Genomic DNA, 25,353 nt, shown 5'->3' on the forward strand with positions numbered 1-25,353 from the left:
CAGCTCCGTGATGTCATCATGGAGGAGTGGAAGAGGATTCCAGTGGCAACCTGTGAAGCTCTGGTGAACTCCATGCCCAAAAGGGTTAAGACAGTGCTGGAAGATAATGGTGGCCACACAAAATATTGTGTATGTGTATGTTGTAATGGTGATGTGTATCTAGTGTTGTTGATAACTAATTAAATGCTGCTGGTTGAATAAGTAAATGAGGGGGAATAAAAAGTATGTTTTTCTGTGTGTTTTGGAGTGAATAATCTATGTGTGTCTGTTGTAATGGTGGTGAGTATATAGTACTACTAGTAACTAGTTGAATACTGCTAAGTCAATGTTGAAATAGAGACCTAAAGGAATAAGAGTTTTTAGTTTGTAGATCCAAAAGGTCTCATGTTGTCTGAGTCTGATAAGTCTGTTATGGTCAAATGATTTGGGAATATAATCAATAGGTAGAAATTTGTATATGTGCATTTCTGGAATGATTGGTGAGACAATGATTCGGAATGCTGTGTTTGACCTTACCCTTTTGGCAGTTCTTACAGTTTCGAAAATGTTCCCCCCATCTGGTCATACTGTAGGCCACATATGCACTCTAGAAGATATACTACGAAAAATGAAAGGCAGTTAAAGAATCCCGATATGGGGAAACTTTCTCCTGTTACTGTAGATGTAAAAGATTTTTGTCCAGTCTCAATGAATTTGCACGAGTTGCAGCCTCTTTTTCCACATTTATAAATCCCCTTAAAGCCAAAAATTCCACTCTTGGTATTCCTTATATTAAACAAGAGATTAATTACCTAGATGTTACCCTCTTAGGACTAGGAAAAAGAGTAGAAAGTCAGCTCTACCGAAAACCAATAACGAAAAACACCCTTTTACATGCGAGGAGTAATCACCCAATGCATGTACCCTTTGCAATTGCAAAGGGACAATTCCTGAGGGTGAAAAGAAACTGTAGCAGCAGGGAAATATATAAAAGGGAATGTGAGACTCTAACCCTACAACTGAGAGAGAGGGGTTATTCAAACAGGGTCATTAACTCAGGCGGAGACAGGAACTTCTTAAAGACAAACAGGAAAAGAAAAAGAATAGTAAGATACTTTAAACAAAATTAACCACCTTTGTGACTAATTTTGGCAATCAATATAGGGAGGTATGTGCTATAATAAAGAAGCATCTACACATCCTTTTAGCTGATGAAAAACTAAATGATGTTATAAAAGATGGTAGTCGCTTCTCCTACAGGAGAGGGATGAATATAGGGAATATACTTTCCCCCACCCATTTACCTGATAAAAATAGAGCTGATAGCTCTTGGTTTAGACACAAAGGTACATTCAAATGTGGCAACTCAAGGTGATAGGCCTGTGAGTACATTAAGGTAGATACTAGTTTTACATCTTATGTTACAGGAATTAGCTACACAACATCTCAATGTATCAATTGCAGTATGGCTTACGTTGTATATCTTGTCTCTTGCACAAGGTATAACCAGCAACACGTAGGCCTCACCACTAGCTCTGGCAAGTCACTTCATCAATGTACACAATAAGGATGCTCTGAGATGGCAGGCGATTGAACGTGTGTCCTGCCCACCAAGGGGCGGGGACAGAACCAAACTTCTCTATCATAGAGAGGCTTTTTGAATCTTTAAACTTCAGACTTGCCTGCCCAAGGGCTTCAACTAAGTTTTTTATTTAATTAACCAATAAGGATAATTAAATGGTTTTCCGTGTACAAATGCTACATTAAATTTGTGAATTTTTTAGTATATTGTTCCACTTTGTGTGCTTGTACTTACATTTTCCTCCTAATTTTCTGTTTCTTTGATGAAATATTTGATTAATGCATAAATGCTATAGGTATATGGGGAGTCTCAATATGTATATACACTGATTATTTGGCTAAACATGATCGTGGTGGATATTCCTAGATGGCTTTACTCATGATGTTTCTGAATTTGAGCAGGAGATATAGTAAGAAATAATAATTCTTGTAATTTAATAGCATATTATAACTACCAGGGAGAATCTAGCTAGCTTTGGGCCAAATAAGTCATTATGTATTTTAAATATCAATTATAAAAGGTTGTAGAAGGTACTAATACATGTTTATGTATATATATATATATATATATATATATATATATATATATATATATATATATATATATATATATATATATATATATATTTAGTGCTTATGACAACATGTTAATATTAATTTGCCAATAATAATAATGTTTATTTACTAATCTTTATTATCCTCTCCAAGTATTACTAAAAGGTAACATTTCATTATATGTGTCATTTATATTAGGTGAGTGTTCCCCTTTAATAGCATTAGTGATAGTACCTCCACATGAGGAATGTGGCTATTGGTGGTTGGTTTTGCTACACTGAGATATAAGAGAGAGAGTAGCCAATGTATGATTACCTATGACCCGAAACACGTCAGTGACAGCATACGGCCCCATGGTCGTAGCACCTGTTTGTTTTAACCGGATAGTGGTGAGCATCTGTTTGCTGGCATTTTATGCTATGGTGTATTTCTGTACTTTTGCTGTGCATATTGTTTATCCAACTTAATAAAGTTTCCTTTGCTTTTAACCTACTGATTGGAGCCGGGCTGGATTTTGTGGCACTGTTTTGTATGGACATTTCATCAAATATTTCCATAGGGCTCTCATAGGTTTTCTAGGAGGTTCCTGTTCCACCAATGGGGCGGCTCTGTGTCCAGGAGGAGTGGGTCCCGCGATGACTGAAACCAGCCTGTATTTGATGATAGGAGGAGTGGAAGGTAGCGGTCTCATGGATTTACACCTGTGAAAACGTGAGTTAGGGGGTTTATGTGTATACCTCCGCAATATGTCATGTCATGTGATTTAACTGACCCATTCAGTATTACTGGAGTTGTTACTAGCTGCATCTGCTGTTCATGTTTTTGATAACAGTAACATCTCCTCTGTTCTGACACCACAGAACACTTGTGCACCTTTACTTTTGATATCTTTCTAAATCACACAGACAACAAAGATGCATGTTCAGTATCTAAATAATATGTTAAATTACAATATTATAATCACATGTAATTTCAAGGGACAGATTAATTTCAAAAGTAGTTTTAATGATAGGTAAGGACTAGTAGATATAGGGATAAAGATGAAAAAATACATTACATACTAAAGCTAACTTACTTTTTTTGATCAATCTAATTTCACCATGTTTAACGCATGTAATACAAGTCCCACTGCATTTCGCACCAAATTTGACACAATACTTCGCACCAAATTGGACACAATCCTCGAACTCCCAAACAACCCACAAACTAGTGAAATTTGCACAACTTTTGATTGGTAAATGCATAATCCCATGATTTATGGCATCAGCCAATCTGATTTAAATATACATTTTATACTATCACTAACGAATCAAATTGCTCCATACTTGTGTCATTGATCACTCATCAGAACTTGTTAGTGATATATTATTGTTTGTTCAGGTATAAATCTAGCTATTTCTTGGACATTAACAAATGGAAAATAAAAGATTATCTTTAGAGAAATGTGCTTGTTCATGGACAGTAATGATATGGTATAAATAAAGTTGGAAAAAACAGAATATCTGCAACATCGATAACTTTTATTTATCAACAGTCCGATGCTCATTGCTCTGTACTTGATGTGCGTCTTTTTAATAAATAAGGGCGTCATATGTGTATGTCTGTCGATGTCTGGCGAGCGTATTGACTCCAGCGAATGCACCGAGATTGACGCTTTGATAAATCGGCCCCTATATCTTTACAATTTGTCTCTGGTTCTTATTTTGGTAGTTGTTTTTTTGGGGTAAAAAAATGGTAGACCTATCTAAATTTGTGGCTTTACCTAATGCCTGATTGAGTAAATATGTAGGATAACCCTTATCTAGAAATCTTTGATAAAGTATATTACTTTGTTCTAGAAAGGTGTCCAACTTAGTACAATTCCTTCTGATCCTTCTAAATTGGCTGAAGGGAATATTACAAACACAAACTTTGTGATAGTTACTTCTATATTCTAAAAAACTGTTGCTGTTAACTTCTTTGAAATAAGTTTTGGATTCTATCGGCTAGATTACGAGTCTTGCGTTAGCCTTAAAAAGCAGCGTTAAGGGGTCCTAACGCTGCTTTTTAACGCCTGCTGGTATTACGATTCAGACAGGAAAGGGTCTACCGCTCACTTTTTTCCCCGCAATTTTAGCTTACCGCAAATCCCTTAGTCAATTGCGTATCCTATCTTTTTAATGGGATTTGCCTAACACCGGTATTACGATCGCCTGAAAAAGTGAGCGGTAGACCCTCTCCTGTCCAGACTCCTACCGCATATAAAAGTCAGTAGTTAAGAGTTTTATGGGCTAACGCCGGAACATAAAGCTCTTAACTAAAGTGCTACAAAGTACACTAACACCCATAAACTACCTATTAACCCCTAAACCGAGGCCCCCCCACATCGCAAACACTATAATAAAATAATTTAACCCCTAATCTGCCGACCGGACATCGCCGCCACTTTAATAAATGTATTAACCCCTAAACCGCCGCACTCCCGCATCGAAAACACCAGTTACATTTTATTAACCCCTAATCTGCCGTCCCTAGCATCGCCGACACCTACCTACATTTATTAACCCCTAATCTGCCGCCCCCAACGTCGCCGCTACTATATTAAATTTATTAACCCCTAAATCTAACCCTAACCCCCCAACTTAAATATAATTTAAATAAAACGAAATTAAATTACTACAATTAAATAAATTAATCCTATTTAAAACTAAATACTTACCTATAAAATAATCCCTAAAATAGCTACAATATAAATAATAATTACATTGTAGCCATCTTAGGGTTTATTTTTATTTTACAGGCAACTTTGTATTTATTTTAACTAGGTACAATAGTTACTATAACTATTATAACTTCCTATTTAAAATAAATACAAATTTACCTTTAAAATAAACCCTAACCTAAGTTACAATTACACCTAACATTACACTATAATTAAACTAATTACCTAAACTACCTACAATTAATTACAATAAAATAAAATAAAATAAATTACGAAAAAAACAAACACTAAATTACAGAAAAGAAAAAAAGAATTACAAGAATTTTAAACTAATTACACCTAATCTAATCCCCCTAATAAAATAAAAAAGCCCCCCCAAAATAATAAAATTCCCTACCCTATACTAAATTAGAAATAGCCTTTTGCGGGGCATTGCCCCAAAGTAATCAGCTCTTTCACCTGTAAAAAAAATACAATACCCCCCAACATTACAACCCACCACCCACACACCCAACCCTACTCTAAAACCTACCCAATCCCCCATTAAAAAAACATCCAATCAGCCAATAGGATTGAGCTTGCATTCTATTGGCTGTTCCAATCAGCCAATAGAATGCAAGGTCAATCCTATTGGCTGATTGCATCAGCCAATAGGATTTTTCCTACCTTGATTCTGATTGGCTGATAGGATTCTATCAGCCAATCGGAATTCAAGGGACGCCATCTTGGATGACGTCACTTAAATAACCAGTCATTCAGTCATTGGCCATCGGATGAAGAGGATGCTCCACGTCGGATGTCTTGAAGATGGACCAGCTCCGCTCCGGAAGGATGAAGATAGAAGATGACGCCTGGATGAAGCCTTCTGCCGGTCTGGATGTCCTCTTCTGGCCGGATAGGATGAAGACTTCGGACCCTCTGAAGGACCACTTGTGCCCGGTTGGGTGAAGACGTCTCAAGGTAGGGTGATCTTCAAGGGGGTAGTGTTAGGTTTTTTAAGGGGGGATTGGGTGGGTTTTAGAGTAGGGTTGCGTGTGTGGGTGGTGGGTTTTAATGTTGGGGGGGTATTGTATTTTTTTTTACAGGTGAAAGAGCTGATTACTTTGGGGCAATGCCCCGCAAAAGGCCCTTTTAAGGGCTATTTGTAATTTAGTATAGGTTAGGGAATTTTATTATTTTGGGGGGCTTTTTTATTTTATTAGAGGGATTAGATTAGGTGTAATTAGTTTAAAATTCTTGTAATTCTTTTTTTATTTTCTGTAATTTAGTGGTTTTTTTCCCCGTAATTTAGTTTATTTAATTGTAATTAATTGTAGGTAGTTTAGGTAATTAGTTTAATTATAGTGTAATGTAAGGTGTAATTGTAAGTTAGGTTAGGGTTTATTTTACAGGTAAATTTGTATTTATTTTAACTGGGAAGTTATTAAATAGTTAATACCTATTTAATAACTATTATACCTAGTTAAAATAAATACAAAGTTGCCTGTAAAATAAATATAAATCCTAAGCTAGCTACAATGTAACTATTAGTTATATTGTAGCTATCTTAGGGTTTATTTTATAGGTAAGTATTTAGTTTTAAATAGGAATAATTTATTTAATTTTAGTAAATTTATTTAGATGTATTTAAATTATATTTAAGTTAGAGGGGTGTTAGGGTTAGGTTTAGACTTAGGTTTAGGGGTTAATACATTTATTATAGTGGTGGCGACGTTGGCGGCGGCAGATTAGGTGTTAATAAATTTAATATAGTTGTGGCGACGTTGGGGGGGCAGATTAGGGGTTCATAAGTATAATGTAGATGGCGGCGGTGTCCGGAGCGGCATATTAGGGGTTAATAATATAATGTAGGTGTCAGCGATAGCGGGGGCGGCAGATTAGGGGTTAATAAGTGTAAGATTAGGGGTGTTTAGACTCGGGGTTCATGTTAGGGTGTTAGGTGCAGACATAAAATTCCTTTCCCCATAGGAAACAATGGGGCTGCGTTAGGAGCTGAACGCTGCTTTTTGCAGGTGTTAGGTTTTTTTTCAGCCAGCTCAGCCCCATTTTTCCTATGGGGAAATCGTGCATGAGCACGTTTTGCCAGCTTACCCCTACCGTAAGCAACGCTGGTATTGAGGTGAGATGTGGAGCTAAATTTTGCTCAACGCTCACTTTTCTGAGGCTAACGCCGGCTTGCAGAAAACCTGTAATACCAGCGTTGTCTTAAGTGAGCGGTAAGGAAAAGAGGAGCGTTAGCACCGCACACCATTACCGACAAAAACTCGTACTCTTGCCGTATGATTTTTGATTCCCCCCAACTCAATATGAGGTCAAGATATTCAATTGATTGTGTTTGTATATTCGCAGTGAAAGATAAACCCATAGGGGCCTATTTATCAAACAGTGCGGATCAGGTCCACAAGACATCTCTGAATGCGGAGAGCAATACGCTCTCCGTATTCAGCATTGCACCAGCAGCTCACAAGAGCTGCTGGTGCAACGCCGCCCCCTGCAGACTCGCGGCCAATGGTCCGCCAGCAGGGGGGTGTCAATCAACCCGATTGAACTTGATCGGGTTGATTTCCAGCGATTCCTGTCTGCCTGCTCAGAGCAGGAGGACAGGGTTATGGAGCAGCGGTCTTTAGACCGCTGCTTCATAACTGCTGTTTCTGGAGAGTATGAAGACTCGCCAGAAACAAGGGCCCACAAGCTCCGTTCGGAGCTTGATAAATGGGCCCCATAGTGTTATGATTTAAATGAGAGATACATAAATTTGTCAATGGTATGTCACCATCCCAAATAAAAATCAAATCATCTATGTACCGGCCATAGTAGACCAGGTTCGCCCCAAAATTGCCCCGATAGATGTATTGTTCCTCAAAGAAACCCATAAAAAGGTTGGCAAAACTTGGGGCGAACCTGGTCCCCATGGCTGTACCCTTAGTCTGTAAATAAAATCGATCTTGAAAAATAAAATAGTTGTGTTTTAGAATGTAATTGATACTTTCAAGAATAAACAATTTCTGTAAATCAGGTAAATATATTTCCTGTTCTAAAAAATGTGCGACAGCCATAATCCCTAGTTCGTGTGTGATGTTCGAATACAAGGAATTGACATCCCATGTGATCCATAAGAGTTCTCTGTTTGAAATTGAGATGTGGCTGGTTTGTTGTAAAAGAAGCATGCTATATGAGGGTAAAGTAGTCACATTTGATCTATATAGTATGATAAATTGTTTGTCAGATTTCCAATGCTTGCAACAATGGGGCTGCCAGATGGATTATGAACATCCTTGTGGATTTTTGGTAAGTGATAGTAATGGTCTATACTAGGATTGAACATTTTGAGAAAGTCTTTCTCATTCTTGTTGAGAATACCTAAGCTAAAACCCTTGTTAATCAATGCTAAATAAGTCATAGTAGGGTCTCCTGCTAGAGTTTGATAATACTCTTGGTCTCCCAAAATTCTCTCTGCTTCCCTGAGATAGTCTTTAATGTCCTGTATTATTATCCCTCCCCACTTGTCTGCATCGCAAATCATGAAATGAGGTATTTTTCCTAATCTTGGGGTCGACCCTTCTGTTCTCATATTTAATCCTATCTCTAACAAATATGGAGAATCTGATGTGTTGGGTCTTTCAGATTCCACCTCATTATCTTTTTGTCTTGGTTCCAAAAGGCTATATCTGTTCTGGTGAGTGTATTGTCCGTGGTCATTATTAGTATGGAATTGATATTCATTCGTTGTGTTATGTCACAGTGTGTATTGGTTATAGTTAGTGTGATTATAAGGTGATTGTGAGTTATTCACAAATGTTTTAGTTCCGGTACTATTATGGGTTCTCCATGTGTTTCTTTTATTAGTATGGGCTTAATAGTTGTGATGTGTTTGTTTATTGCCAATGTGTCTTGGGGCTGGTATGATTTATATGATGGTTGTTTGAACAGGTTCTTGGTGGTCCTATATTCATCATTGTTATGATGTCTATTGGACCAGTGTGCATTGTGATTGTCTGTGTGTGGAGTGTGTCTGTTGGACCAATGTGTAGTCTGATTGTCTGTATAGCGAGTGTCTCTAGTCCCATGGTTAGAGGATGTGTTCTGAATATTGTTTGGGCCTCTAAATCTATTCCCTCTATTATACTGGACTTTTTACATCAATTTTGTTGATCTTGTGAGGCAGATTAATCTTTGTGAGATGTGTTTTCTTTACAATTGTAAATATAAATCACTATAATTATTCCTCATGATCCCTCTGTAGTTTTGTAATTTTTGATGTTCACAGTGTTTTCTTAATACCTCTCAGTGCATTCATTAATATCTTTAGCTATTTTAGCATAAGCTGAAGTTTGTTGGTAACAAGTTAGATCTTTCTGAATCTTTTCTATATTAGTGTTACATTAGTTGAATAATTTACGTCTATGTTCTATCAGAATGTTAATTAAATGAGCACTCAAGGGCATCAAACCACATTTTTAGGAGTTTGGGGTCTTCTTTGAAAGAACAATGTTTTAGTATTTGGAATCCCCTTGGTATATGTTTAATCTCTGCATATTTCTCCAAAGTGGTTAGATCCCACCAATGTCTGTGTTCCTTGTTAATCTCTTCTAATAAGTAGAATAGATCTCTCATAGGTCTAATATCATTAAAATCTGCAGAAATATTAGAAATGGGAATGTTTCCTGATAAATTAAAACCCAATCATTTGGACTATCTGTCATCTTTGGATTGCATGCTAATATCACAATATATGGTCTAATTCAGTGTTTTTCAACCAGTGTGCCGTGGCACACTAGTGTGCCGTGAGAGATCCTCAGGTGTGCTGCGGCAGACTGACAACAGTGTGAAATTTTAAAATTTTGCTTGTTTTTTATTCTGGGCCATTTTTTTTATTTTGGGTGGGATGATGACTGAGGGTAACTGCACAGCGGCCTCCCCGACCCGTGTTCACACTTGGAAGGAACCCCCACCCACCACAACACGTGCCTAGTGCTGGCTCTACACGCAGCACCACGCAACACTTACTTTGTAGGAGGCATGGCATGACAGCACAGTACAGTGTGTGTGTATGTGTGTATGTGTGTATATATATATATATATATATATTAGGCTGCAATGTGTGATTTTGTAAAATTTTGGGATGGTGGTGTGCCGCAGGATTTTTTTAATGTAAAAAAGTGTGCCACGGCAAAAAAAAAGGTTGAAAATCACTGGTCTAATTAATTTGTAAACACCACAAAATGTATTGTAGCAAAATATATAAACAATGTGTAAAAAGTAATTTATCTGAATATTAGCGGCTGTCTCTATGCTGCAGCTCTGTAACTTTCAACAACAGCAAACTTGTTGTTCAAGAATATAGGCCATTGCATAATTATATTACTATGGCATGCTTTTGTGTATTATGCATTTTGTATAGAAAAATAAGTGCCCCATGCCCTTGCATATTGCTGGATTGTCACACTCTATCACGCACTGTCATTACCACAGCTTTCCCTTCTCAAGAAAAGTCCTGGTTTTCAAAGTAAAAGCAGGGTCCATCCCATCCCCACGCCTGGCTGCCTAGCCCCTCCTGCTGAATGCCCACAACTGTCCCCTGTCACGGAACCACCCAAACCCCCTACAAATTGCCTGCAATTCTCCTTTACTGAATCTAAGAATCCCAGTCCTGGAAGGCATCAGGCAATAATGTATGCAATGTTTGGTTTGGAGTCATCTTAATTTATGCATTTTGGATTCTCAGATATTCTGGGAAATATATTGCATTGACAATGACGATAAAATAGACCATTTCCACAGATAAACTATTAAGAAAATAACTGCTAAACTAATAAATCAAGTAGTGGGAAAATAAAAGATGAGGCCTCATCTGCTCAAATCTGCAGCAGCAGTATAAAAACTACATTTTAACACATAAAACCACTGCTAAGGTTCAATTCTGTTTTGCCTGGTTAATGAAGCAGCATCATATTGAATTTCTACAAATCCTTTCTAGGTGCCTTGTCAGAAACATTATCAATGCAGTAGTTGTCATGGCAGTGCCGAATATAGGAACCATCTCATTTTAAAAAGAGAAGAACATTATGAGGTAGATTTAACAAGAGAAGTTTCAAGGAGCACCGTGGTGGGTGTTGAAAATGGGTGGTCTCCATTCCCCGAGGGTTTAAAGAGATACAAATGATAGACAAAAAACTGGCTCACCGGTTTCAGCTTTCACCTAAGGGATTAAATGCCCTACTTTTCTTGAGTGGCTGACCATACCATTAAATAAGTAATAACTTAATAACTTAGCTCTACAGCTGAACTTAATAACTTTTGTAAATAAAGACTCAACATGTTAGGTGGGTTAAAGACTTGTGGGTCGTATTTATTTATACCCAGCAATGGGAACTGGTAAATGACAGGTAAAACACGGGTGGCGGCAATCGGGGCCAAGAAAACAAATTATATAACCCCTTTTAGAAAATGGACAGGGGACATTGCTGGAGACCACAAGGCGGAGATACTCTACGCAGCTTTTGTCTTAGGGAGTTCTCGACCCATCATAACCAGCCAGAGCACGCCCAAGCTACCGAGCCTGGGGCGTCACCCTGACTGCAATGGCCATCACTCAAACAAATCCATTGAGACATTTTAAAAACAGTTTCGCAGTTGCAGATCCAAACAACTGTCTTTCATCAGTTGAATCCTAACATAATAACTAAGCCTATAAAATGGATCCAGCAGAAAGTGGATCAAATGGGTAAAGCCCTCACTAACCTACAGGCTGAAAACGAAACCTTAAGGAAGATCATAAAGGATGCTATAACACCTAAGGCAACCACCTCTGAGAGCATACCAGAACCACACATCTCTCCTCCAGATGTTTTTTCAGGAGATAGACGGCTGTACAGACAATTTAGAAATGCCTGTTTCCTTACCTTTACGTTAAAACCAAAAACCTATCCCACTGATAGGGTGAAGGTATTGACAATGATCACCTATTTAAGGGGTGAACCAAGAATCTGGGCAGACTCTTTCTTTGAGACCAACAACCCAATTATCTCATCTCTCCCTAGCTTTTTGGCTGCAATGGATGAATTATACTCTGACACCAACATACAATTAACAGCTGAAACTAAAATGAGGGCACTAAAACAAGCTTCCCGCTCTGCTGAAGTATACATCACTGAATTCAAACAGTTTTCAACAGACTCTCAATGGAACCATATAGCACTAAGGAATCAGTTCCGTTTAGGACTGTCCGACGCAATAAAGGATGAACTGGCCCGAGTAGAACTTCCTGATTCCTTAGAAGGTTTAATGAGACTCTCAGTACAAATTGATAGAAGGCTGAAAGAAAGAAAGAATGAACGCCATGGTTCAGATCAAACTTATAAAAGGCCATCTCCTTCTACCTACCATCCCAGCGCGACTGCTGTCACACAGGAACCTATGGACATAGGTCTATTGAGAGGTCCGTTATCCCAGGAGGAAAAACAAAGAAGGAGGTCTAAAGCATTATGTCTATATTGTGCCAATCCGGCACATACTGTGAGAGAATGCCCCTTATTACAGAAAAACAAGAAGAGTAAGTGGGTTTTAAGTAATACTGTTGATTCTCCTCAGGTTAAATCTAACTACTGTACCATCTCTCTCTTCTTGCAGTGGGACCGTAAGCGCTACCCAGCAGAAGCCATAGTTGACATGGGTGCACATGGGACTTATATTGATTTGTAGTTTGTTAGAATTAATAAAATACCACTTGAGCAAAAACAACAGCCTGTGTCTATTCGTGTTGTTGATGGTACATATATTTCTAGCGACCCAATAACTCACCATACTGTACCCATATTAGTAAGTACTCACTCTAACCACCATGAATTTTTGCGCTTTGATGTCCTCCCTTCCCCCCATTTCCCTATTGTATTGGGCATGCAATGGCTCAGACTACATGAACCTGTTATAAATTGGAAAACTCTACAGGTTTCTTTAGATTCCTGTCACTGTCAAAAAGTCTATTTCAACACTCCTCATTCTATAAACATGTCTGAGGAATGTTTACAAATACCTCCCGAGTATGCAGATTTCTCTGAAGTGTTTAGTAAAAGGGAGGCTGAAACACTACCTCCTCACCGTAGTTATGATTGCCCCATAGATTTGAAGCCGGGCTCAGCTATACCCTATGGCCATCTATATCCCTTAAGCCAACCTGAATTGGTAGACCTCAAGTCTTATCTAGATGACAAATTGAAGAAGGGATTTATAAGACCTTCTGTCTCTCCTGCTGGTGCGGGAATGTTCTTTGTCAAGAACAAAGATCAGTCATTACGTCCCATCATAGACTACAGGGAACTAAATAAGATCACAGTAAAAAACAGATATCCTCTCCCTCTAATCCCTGAACTGATTGAACGGTTGCATGAGGCGACCATATTTACTAAACTCGATTTAAGGGGCGCGTACAATCTCATTCGCATACGAGAGGGAGATGAGTGGATGACGGCATTTCGTACCAGATATGGTCTTTACGAGTATCTGGTAATGCCGTTCGGCCTATGTAATGCCCCTGCCACTTTTCAACATTACATCAATGATGTGTTTAGGGACCTGTTGGATATTTGTGTCGTAGTCTATTTAGACAACATTTTAATAAATTCACAAACTTTAGAGGATCACATTAAGCATGTGAGATGGGTTTTATCCCGGTTACAAGTTCACAGTTCAAAGCAGAAAAATGCCTTTTCCATACCACCAGGATCTCCTTTTTGGGGTACTCTATATCCCCAGAAGGAATTGAAATGTAACCGAACAAAGTGGGAGCCGTTGAAAAGTGGCCTACCCCAAAAAAACGAAAGGAACTTCAGAGGTTCTTAGGGTTTAGCAACTACTACCGAAAAAGTTTATCAAGGGCTATTCCACAATAGCTAAACCTCTGACAGCTTTAACTGGATCATCAACCGTATTCCAATGGAACCCAAAGGCTGAAGAAGCATTTACATTCCTAAAAACCTCTTTTACTTCTGCTCCAATATTATGTCATCCAAACCCTGAATTACAGTATGTTTTAGAGGTTGATTCCTCGGAGTATGCACTTGGAGCAGTACTTTCACAAAGACAAGATATCACTCACCCTTTACATCTCATTCGAAGTTGTTATCTCCTCCTGAAAGGAATTACCCTATAGGGGAAAAAGAATTGCTTTTCATTAAGAGATCGTTTGAGTACTGGAGACATCTCCTAGAGGGCACATTACTTCCCATCTTGGTGTATACCGATCACAAGAACTTGGAGTATTTACAGCGGAATAAGACACTTTCAGCACGACAGGTACGCTGGAGTCTTTTTTTTAGTAGATTTAATTTCCAGATAGTCTACAGACCTGCCTCAAAAAATGGCAAGGCAGATGCTCTTTCCAGAAGAGATCCTATACCTGTAAATAATGACAATCCAACAGAAATCATCTCTCATGAGAAATTCATTGGCTTAACTTACTGTGACAAGGCTAAGTACCACAAGGCTCTTCATTTGGAAACCCATATTCCAGACGATCTACAGAAAGCCTCAGATGGTTTATGGTACAAAAAGGATAAATTAAACATTCCTATCTCCCTACGCAAGGAGTTAATTAAGGACCACCACGATCCTCCTCTCTGCGGTCATCCAGGCATTACAAGAACAAATGAAATAATCTCTAGGAGTTACTGGTGGCCTAAGATGATACAAGACATAACGGAATATGTATATAACTGCATCATCTGCACATCTTCCAAGTCTGAAAAGAAAGCTCCATATGGCTTACTCATGCCCATTCAGATACCAGATAGACCATGGTCCCATTTGGGCATGGATTTTATCGTTGAACTACCAGTATCATCAGGTATAAATACCATTTTAGTCGTTATAGATATGTTTACGAAACAAGCTCATTTCATACCATTTCACAAACTTCCCAGTTCCTCTGAAACCGCTCAGCTCTTCATCGATAATGTTGTTAAATTACATGGCATACCATCTATACTAACCACGGACAGAGGAACTCAGTTTACCTCCCGCTTCTGGAAAAACCTCTGCCAGAAACTCCAAATTAAACACAGATATACCACTGCATATCATCCGCAGACCAACCCCGAATTATAACGAGAAAGGAGCGTGACGCGTCCTGAAACGCGTACAGCCTGCAGAAGAAGGCGACTGCAGAAAACCTGGACACCACTGCCCCCTTTTTCACATGCTTACCTCTCAGCTCGGCTAGCCACTGTAGTAGGAAGCGCTGCTCACCCTCGCAAGAAGGAAATTCATGGAGGTCGCAAAAACTGCAGGAATCTCTCCCAAACCTGCAAGTCTGCCACCAGTTCTCTAGAGATCCTGATGCGTAAAGATGCTGTCTTGCCACCCCCAACTGCCTTTCAAGCCTTTTACTGAAAATCCTACCCCACAGGATGACTCTCCCTGCGAAGGTTAGCAGGCCTAGGAGCGATTGCAGCTCCTTCAATCATCATGATGCTGCCGTGGCCATTGCCCTAACAGCCAGTAAAATCCTACTCACCTTGTCCCTGGGCAATCTACATTCTACATGCTACTAAGTCTATTTCAATGCCCAGGAACGTCAGACACGTACAAGGACCTTCCGTCTTATCTTCGACTAAAGGGACCCCAAACCTGGCCATCATGAACCTCATGACGTTCATCAAGGAGGCACATTCTGATGAACTGGGAACTCCCACTAACAGGAAGTTATCCAAATAGTGGGCGATCCTTTCATTTCCTGCAGCTGATTCTACTGCTCAGTGGAGGAAAGAACTAAATGCCTCGAAATAGGCGCAGGATATAGAGCAACCCATGGGCAGACACCAGTCCACGTAGTAACCCGCTTTGAACCAGCACCCCATCAACCTGAAGGAAGACGGGTGAATGGGAAGGAGCCTGAATGCAGACTCAATATCCAATTTTGCTATCAAGGCTCCGGGTCCCACTCCTCGCACTATATCCAGCTCGTCGTCAAACAACTGGTAGTGCCCCTTCGGGTAGCATAGGTGCTGTATGAGCCTGAACTTACCAGTCTCCTTCTTGGGCACCACTCCCAATGGAGATATCACCAAATCCAGAATCTGTAAATCCGTAAAGGGGCCTGTGACCCTGCCTAAAGCTACCTCCTTACCTAGCTTTTCCCGGACCGCCTCCAGGAACTGAGAGGCCGAATTTAAAATCCTCCTGGCCCTGGACCCTAGCACCTGGCCCACTACCGGAATAGTAAAACCATAGCGCAGACCGGAGTCCAGCAAAATAGCACCTGATCTTTTTGGGTATCTGCTCAACCACTTACCAATGACAGGAACCCTAAGAGGCAAGTCCGCCCTTACCTGCAGCACTTCCCTTGGACCCAAACCATTCAGTTTGGTAGTCCCGCTTTTTTGAGCCAGGGTGCTGCCCACTGCAGAACTTGCACACGTGCTTGAACGACTTGTCTTGAAAACGCCAGCACACTCTCCCTTGCCGCCATCAAAATCTTGGGGTCTGTCTAGGTCCTGGAACAATGACCCCAGGGGCCGTCTGCCCCACCCGTTCTGGGTCGAGATGAGCCCAAAGGTGAAGATCCAAGGTGCCAAAGTCAACCAATGGGTTACCCACCTTTTTCTTCCTGTAGAGCATATCGTAATCCCTCCAGGCTCCATCTGCCCTATTTTTTCTGGATGGCATCAATAGTGTCTACGTACTTAAACAGAGCAGTACCTTGCTCTGGGTACCTTTCTAAATAGCACGTAGCATACATCCTAAAGCAGCGATGACATTCTTCAAATGTGTCAGGCCTTTGAATTTCTTCGGGCCGTCCCGTCTTCCGCTATTTCTTTGAACTTAAACGCCTCAGTGGATAATTCAAACTTATTGACTTACTTACCATCCTGTATCCTCTTTACCATTTTTTTACTTCAGGTGGGCGTGCAAACTATGCACCTTGCATGAGTATGTATCCCCATGCAATGCAGCCCCTCTGCCCATGGCCTGTGGTGGGCCCACCTGTACCTCCGGGGGTCAAGATACCTGAGCCGTGGAACCGACATTACCTTTCCCAGATTTGCCCCTACTCATTTTTCTCAACATCCTGTACATTCTCCTGTGACCTTTTGTGTGCAAACCCAGGGACCTATCGATCTCTGACCCAGACCCACTAGAGATAGATGAGTCATACCCCCCCCCGGACAAATCAAATTGGCACTCACCTGAAGAGGATGCCAAAGGATCTTGACCAGATCCCGATGGGCTGGGGTCGTCCGATCGCGTTGCCGTTGCTCTGGGAACAAGAGCCAGAGACCTCTGAGGTGCAGCATTACTGCCAGATTAAGATGCCATTGTACCCTGAAATACAGACGACAAGAGGGGAGTACCACGGGAAGAGCCAGCCATCTACTCCCTATCCTTTCCAGCCCCATATTCCTGACCACACTCGTGATCACTGTCACGTACACCAAATTGCAAATTAGGCTCCTCATCCGTACTGGCAGTCGGCACACATTCATATTCATCCACAAACCTGCCCTGCTACGCCCTTGTGTTCAAGCCGCCCTTACCGGGCTTACATCCCCGCACTCACTGGCCGCTAAACCCTCACTTGGACTGACGCTATCTTAGCGTGCCCTCTCTTAACTGCCCCCCTCGTTACCACTTGTGCTAATCCAGCCACTTCAATCCTGCAGGGCGATATGGAACCCTGCAGTCCTGTGACTTGCAATTCCTGGCAAGCAGGTCGAGGTCGCAGTTGTTCATGCCCCTTTAGGCCCTGCTCAAGCCGTGGGGGTCTTCCCCTTACTTTTTGCTACAGCTTGTGAAGGGGCCGCCTTGGCCTTGATCGCCCCTGATGTAGGCTGTGAGCGTGAGGAGGGGGCCATAACAGCTTCCCCACCTTTATTGCCAGCCATGGCGAAAGCCGTGTTACGGACTTGCGATCCACCCGCATTTCCACCCAGATGCCGTTTTTGCCTCACATCTTGAGCCAAGCTTGTCCCCTTTTGAGCCTCTGCCGTGACCCCCACAGACTTCACATAGACCCCACCTGCCTCCTGATGGCTAATGAGCATACCCCCTAGAGCGGGTGTGCGGCGCACTCCCACCTTGCAAATGTATTTCCCCATAGGAATCAATGGGGCTGCGTTAAGGAGTTTTACACTGCTTTTTGGCAGGTGTTAGACTTTTTTGCAGCCGGCTCTCCCCGTTGATTCCTATGGGGAAATCGTGTACAAGCACGTTACACCAGCTCACCACTAATGTAAGCAGCACTGGTATTGGAGTGCGGTAAGGAGCAAAATTTTGCTCAACACTCACTTCTTGTCTGGGTTGTAAAAACCCGTAATACCAGCGCTGTCTGTAAATGAGCGGTGAGCATAAACTGCTCGTTAGCACAGCACAGCCTCTAACGCAAAACTCGTGTATGTTTCTGTAGCTGTGCAACATAGTGTTTAATTTGCAGATATGCAAAGTGATTTTGTCTAGGTAGTGAGTATTCTTTCTGTAGATCTTGAAATGTATGGGTAAGTCCGTTGATTTCTGATGCTAACTGTCATACCGAGTATAAACCTTTGTCCTTCCATTGTACAAAGGGTTTAGTCGTTAGTCCTGCTGGGAATTCTGGGTTCCCTCCAATGGGTATGAATTTTGTGTGCGTATGTGATACTCCCATCCATTTACACATTTTCTTCCAGGCCCTAATTGATTCTCCAAATAGGGGAGAGTCTTTGGTCATTGTATGTATTTTATGTGTCTCCATGTGTGGCAACATTGCTAATGACCATGGCTTCACCATACTACTCTCTATGTCTGTATGTGTGCAGTGACCTGTGTTACTCAGCCAGTCTAACACATATTTGCTGGACATTGCCCAATTATATAGTTCCAAATTTGGTAATCCCCGATTGTACTGAACACATTAGTTTCTCAAGATTAAGCCTGTGTTTTTTCCCTGACCATATGAAGTTTGCGAACTGTGTGTTTAGATGTTTCAGATCTTCCTTATGTAGTAGCATAGGAATCATTTGAAAGACGTACATGATTTTGGGAAACAGAATAATTTTTATCAGGCATATCCTGCCCGACACAGACACCAGTAACGTGTTCCAGTTTTTGAGGTCTTCCACAATTTTGAGAATGATTGGGCTATAATTAAGTGTGTACCACCTGGAGGGGTCCTTTGATAGGCTTATCCCCAAGTACTTAATGGTATCGTCTAGTATTTTAAATTTGTATCCTAAGGATTCTCTGCAGTCAATTGGGGATAGCCAAAAATTTTTGCTTTTATCTCTATTAATTTAGTACTCCGAGATCTGTCTGAATTTCTCAATAAGAGACATCCACCATGGTATTTCATTCTCTGGATCTGATATGAATAACACCATATCATCCGCGTATAACGATAGGTGTAATGTCGCCTGTCCTAATATTATTCCCTGAGTTTCCTTTCTGATTCTATAAGCCAATGGCTCCATTGCTAAGTCAAAGAGGAGAGGAGACAGAGGCCAGCCATGTCTCGTGCCCCTCAGTAGTTGGAATCTTGGGGAGAGTGTCCCATTGACAATCACCGCTGCCTGTGCTGACGCATACATGCTGGCAATCGCTTTGAAGAAAGGGCCCCTAAAACCATATCTGGACATCGTGTGGAACAAATGGTCCCACAACACCTTATCGAAAGCCTTCTCCTCGTCAATCTCTAGCATGTACGCTTTTTGTGGTGTGTCTGCCTCTTTCCTGCGGCTGTTCCAGTAGTACTTTCCTAATGTTGAGTACTGAAGATCTACCCTTGACAAACCCTGTCTGGTCACTGTGGATAAGGGTTGGTATTATGGTTGCTAGTCTGTTAGCCAGTATTTTAGTGAAGATTTTATAGTCTATATTTAGTAGTGATATGGGTCTATAAGACTCTAGCTGTGGGGTCCCTCCCCGGTTTTGGAAGGATGCAAATGTGTGCCTCTGTAAAGCGTTCACTCGGTGTACCTCCTCCTGTTATGTTGTCAAAAAGTATTTCTAAGGGTCCTGACACCTCCTCTGTCATCAGCTTGTAAAATTCATTAGGTAAGCCATACAACCCTGCCATCTTGTTTAGGGTAAGCTATCTAATCACCCTTTGTATTTCCTGTGCTGTGATTGGTGCGTTTAAATGTTGGAGAGTCTCTTCTGTGATTTGCAGTAGTGTTATCCCCTCCCAGAACTGTTCCCTTTTTCCAATATCTACTGGATGGGGGGTGTATAACTCTGAATAGTAATTACAGAATGCCTGCTGCTTTTCAGTTTCCGTAATCAGGGATTTTCCTTGAACCTTCAAGGATGTTATAACATTAGGTTTCCTTACTAGCCTGGTGATGTTTGCTAGGGTGCTGCTTATCTTGTTACCATACCAATAAAAACATGCTTTCGATTTAGTCATGGTTCCCCGGGCATTTTGAAGAAGGAAGGTGTCTCTCTGCTGTTTGATCCTGGTGTATTTTTGTCTGTTCTCTGCATTGGGGGCCCTGAGATATTTATTGTAAGCGTTTGTGAACATGTCCTCTCTTTGTTTGTGCTTCCTATTAACCCATGATGCATATGCCATGATTACCCCCCTTAGAACCGCCTTTGTGCTGTCCCAGAATAGAGATGGTGTTGAAGTATGTGCTTTGTTTAAATCTGCATAGTGCAACCATTCCCCCTTAAGGTGGTTTAGGAGATTAGGATCCCTGTATAAGTAATATGGGAATTTCCACCCCTCCCTTTTGGGTCGTCTGGAGCCCACCGATATTGACAGTGATATCGGTGCGTGATCAGACAGTGTCAATTTTAGTGTCTAGTATCTGTGGGCTCAGGGTTGTTGATGTGAGGAAGAAATCTATCCTTGATAATGTCTGTTTGGATGGTGATATACATGTGAAGTCTCTGTCTTCTGGATGTCTAGCTTTCCAGATGTCTATCAAGTTTAGGGCCCTTTTTAATTTATTTAGCATCCTGGTTTCCCTCTTACAGTATGTAGCTGGGTGTTGTTTAGTCCGAGGAAGGTTTGGATTGGGAAATCTGTCTGCCGGTACCTGTGGGGCTATGTTAAAGTCTCCCACTACAATTAAAGGCCTCTCCGTGTGTTGTATTAATTTCCCTTGTAGTGTCTTCTAAAACTCAGCCTTATTGTGTAGAGGACCGTATAGTCCACAGAGAGTAAATGCTACGTGTTCGAGTTCTATACTTAGGATGATGTATCTTCCCTCTTTGTCTATTTCCCTGTGTGTTGTTTTGTATGGTAACTGTTTCCTAAATAGAACGGCTACTCCTCTAGCCCTTTTGGCTTCATAGGGTGTGAAAATAGCCTCAGTGACCCAATATTGTTGAAGTTTTCCGTGTTCCACTTGTGTTAAATGTGTTTCCTCCATTACTGCAATGTCAGCCCTTTGTTATTTGAAATATTTAAGCATTGCCTTTCTTTTTATGGGTGACGTAATGCCACCCACGTTCCATGCAACAATCTTAATCTGATCTATTGACATTGTTCAATGAACGCTATCTGTCGCGTTATGGCGTGTTAATTTTAGTGTGATAAGCTCTGGTGAGCGCTTACCCGTACTGTGTCTAAGATGATTGTTTTATGGTACCTGTAGACTGCTTGGGATACTTTTCTGGATGTTGTGGAAAGGTCCCAGGGGTTTTGTATTGAGTCCAACCTGCTTGCAAGAGACAGAAGGTAAACAATTTGATCAGTACACTTATACGATTACTGTATTTCACAACCCAAAAGCTGCCTGCACCCCTAAGCCAATGCAATGTCAACAATATCCCCAATAATAACTTTTATTATTTAACAAAACACCCCCCCCATATGTAATAACTGTATAACTGGAAAATATATGTAATAACTGTATAACTGGAAAATCACATTTTGCTATAGTAAGGAAAGCTTAACTCTTTTGAATAAACTAGTTTCCAAGAGATAATATCAAGCAACTCTACCCCAAGGCATGTACAGAAGGATCAAAGGCTACCATCAAATGTAAATAAGACAGGTGAGACCTGCTCTCCTTCCTAAGGGCAGAAAATCAAATGTCATAAAGCTTCAAAAAGGACACAGGACAGGACAATGGCATCATAAATCTTCAAAGGGACTCAGATAAGGTCAGTCCTGAGATGGGTCACAAAGGTCAGATGGCATTAGGAAAACTCATTTCTTGGACCACAGCGACATCTACAGACAGTTAACTCAACAGATGAATTGTTATAAAACAGAAGATGAATGTATTTGATTGGCTGGGACTGTCTTTATGGTGTGGCTGTTTGGTTATAAATATGTTTTGAGAAGCAGTTTGAATGAGAGGAAAAAGGAAGGACAAATACACCCAGGTAACAGAGAGACTTCATCTTCCTTTGCATGCACACATTATAGTGTAGGTAGATTAGAAGAATAAAGCCTTGTATGTTAGACGCTTCTCTCACCACTCATGTATAGATCTATAATTTAATAAATTCATCCTTTTATAAGACTGGTGTAAGTATCATTCTTTAAATAAGGTAAATGGATTATAAGGAAAAGCCTGACACTGATTTTAGTCACTGACCCAATATTAGAAAAGTGGCTTTTTCACACCCCCCCCCCCGATAACTTAAAGTGTAATACTTATTTGAAGCTGTCCATTCTTTGCCTTATTAGAGTCATTGTGTGGAGACCTCTTTTCTGTGGGACTTGTAGTGGTCCCTACCGTGTATTATGCAGTGTGTCTCTACCTATAGGAATCTGGATTGATTTTCACGGCATGTCCTCTGGGCGGTGTTCTTCTATCTGGTGGTTTTCACCTCCTTCCACTTGATGCAAATACTTCTGCAATTGTCCAGTGTAGTCGAAAAGTCTTGGGCCCTGTGGTGTTTGAATCCGCAGTTTTGCTGTGTACAATAATGCCACTATCATCCCTTTTTCCATGAGCTGCCTGCAGTATGCTGAATGGGCCCAACTTGTCTGTATGCTCTCAGCAGTTGTACCTTGTCTTTGAAATTTAAATATTTAATCATAACCTGCCAAGGTGGTGCATCTCAACTATCCACAGCTCTTGATCTCCCCACTCTGTGGGCCCTCTCCGCCATGCAGGGTATACTAGCCTCTGGGAGCTGTAGCAGTTGCGGTAGTGTGATTTCTGCAAAACAAATTAAATCAGTGCTGGGGACTGTCTCCGGCAACCCTACAATCCGTAAGCTGTTTCTCCTCGACCTATTTTCCAGGTCATTCAGTCTTGCTAGTAACACCATATTTTGCCTCTGGAGTTGTGTGACATTCATGGTGGTTTCTTGCTGTCTGATCTCCGTCTCTGAAATTCTTTGTTCAACATGTGTCATTCTTGTTGAGAATTGTTTAAATTCTGATTAAAGAGAGTGCATCCCATTTTGAAGTTGTTCAATCTTTGGGAGGAACAATGCTGACAACTGTGTGACTACGGGATGTGTGTCTTTTAGTTGAGAGTCCTCTATTGTATCCTCTATACTGGGTTCAACATGTATTTCTGCCAGATGTCTTGTTTTGCGCTCTGCGTGCTTGTTCTTGAAAGCCATTCACCTAGATTACGAGTTTTGCGTTAGAGGCTATGCGGTGCTAACGAGCAGTTTATGCTCATCGCTCACTTACAGACAGTGCTGGTATTACGGGTTTTTACAAACCAGACAAGAAGTGAGCGTTGAGCAAAATTTTGCTCATTACCGCACTCCAATACCAGCGCTGCTCACGTTAGCGGTGAGCTGGTGTAACGTGCTCATGCACGATTTCCCCATAGGAATCAACAGGGAGAGCCGGCTGAAAAAAAAGTCTAACACCTGCAAAAAAGCAGCATAAAGCTCCTTAACGCAGCCCCATTGATTCCTATGGGGAAATACATTTTATCAAAAAAATATACCCCAATGAAGGGGAGACCCTTTATAAAACACGTCAGTGCCTCCAGAATAATTGAAATCTGTTTACTTTGTGCTGGTCGCACTGTTTTATAGGACCACACGACAGTCCAAACCCGAAATTCAGAGTCCCCGCTTCACCTCTTTACCCACTGGGACTTACCCTCTCTTAACGGCCTTCCTTTTCTTACTGGGTGGAGAGCCATTAGGGAGACCTAATCTCCTAGGCTCTCTTCGATCCGCCGTATCACTGCTTGGAGTGCGCTCCCACAAGCATGCAGCCACAACACGCTGCGCTGGCGTCCGCCCAAACACTCCAGGACTCAGAGAGATGACGTCAAGGAATGTAGCCGGCTTGTGAGGGGGGAAGAAGGCGATACCCGGTAAGAAACTCTTGACAGCAATCAGATGTGGACAATAGGATGTGTGGACTGACTTCACCTTGTAGATTAAGCCTCCATGGATTCACCAGCTGTAGATTCTCCGTGAGGAAATAGGCTAATGATAGCAAAAAAAGACAAAGTCCAGAGCTGCAATTAAAACTTTTCCTTGCTTTATTAAACATTCTTAAAAGCGGTACATGATTAGACACACAAACATGCCCTTAGTGTCCAAAGCTTACGCGTTTCGGCTGAACTGCCGTACTCATAGCTTCCTAACCACCCTCTCACTAATGGGCTATTTAAGAGGAGTAAAACCAATTGATTGGCTAGGGTTCCATGTTTGAATTTAACTATTTCATTGCTAACCTGTTTAGCTAAGATATTACTGGACTAATTAGCCCTGTATTTTTAACACCGGCTAAACAATTTACCTTTGCAATTTACATGACACACTTATAAAATAATTACAAAAAATTGGATTGGCAATGAATAAATGAAATTAGTAGAAATGGCTACAATAGACAACACATGTTTGAATAACACATAGTAAAGTGCAACTAAATTTCATTTGGGATTTCATGGCATATCAGTAACTGTATGGATCCATAACAAATTAAAAAGATAATAAAACTATTAATTTATGCAAGAAATTTGTTTGATCGACTTTCTTAATTATACTGAGTACTACCCAAATCTAACACAGTATAGATAAGTAAACCTGTACTAACCAACTAATGGGTTAGATTACAATTAGAAATCTACTTGCTTGAATGTGTATTTACTCAAATAAATAAATAAACTGCAGTTTCCCAAGACAAGAATGGGATCTATTTAATATGGCAGTAGAAAAATTTCTACAATTGAAATTATGAAATTTATTAGCTTATTTGAGTATTATTTAGTGCTTTGTAGCTGATTCTAATTAAATTGTAACCTGGATTAAAATGGAATATTAAGTATCTAATGCACTAAAAGCGAATTTTTTAAATACAATCATAATCTTTTTTATTTTTATAATTTTTATTGAGGTAAAATTTGGCATACATATATGGCATTAAAACACTTCAATAATACCATCAGAAGAAAGACAATACAAAGCTGAGTATGCAATACATAAAATGTAAATACAAGTGTTGCTGATAAGTTCCACTAATAATATAACTGTAATAAGGAAAAATAGAGAGTGTTCGTAGCGTTATGTAATCATAGTTGTCAGAAATGCCAACAATAAGTAAGCTTCCCCTTTTATTTAAGGGGCCACTCTTGGACCCCTAATCAAATAGGTTTTTTTTATGGCACAGGAGGCTGCCTGTATTAGAA

The 25,353-nt window shown here is 40.6% G+C and overlaps 1 protein-coding gene across 1 annotated transcript in view; it reads right to left on the minus strand.

Annotated features, from left to right (window-relative positions):
• Nucleotides 1-25,353, minus strand: part of PUM3 (pumilio RNA binding family member 3) — a 322,615-nt gene that overhangs the window by 291,802 nt on the left and 5,460 nt on the right. Inside the window, 2 exon segments of the mRNA XM_053702542.1 lie at nt 16,999-17,134; nt 21,379-21,447. Of these exon segments, the coding sequence (XP_053558517.1) occupies nt 16,999-17,134; nt 21,379-21,447 (205 nt within the window).

The sequence above is a fragment of the Bombina bombina genome, chromosome 2 (assembly GCF_027579735.1).
Source record: "Bombina bombina isolate aBomBom1 chromosome 2, aBomBom1.pri, whole genome shotgun sequence".
Taxonomy (NCBI): domain Eukaryota; kingdom Metazoa; phylum Chordata; class Amphibia; order Anura; family Bombinatoridae; genus Bombina; species Bombina bombina.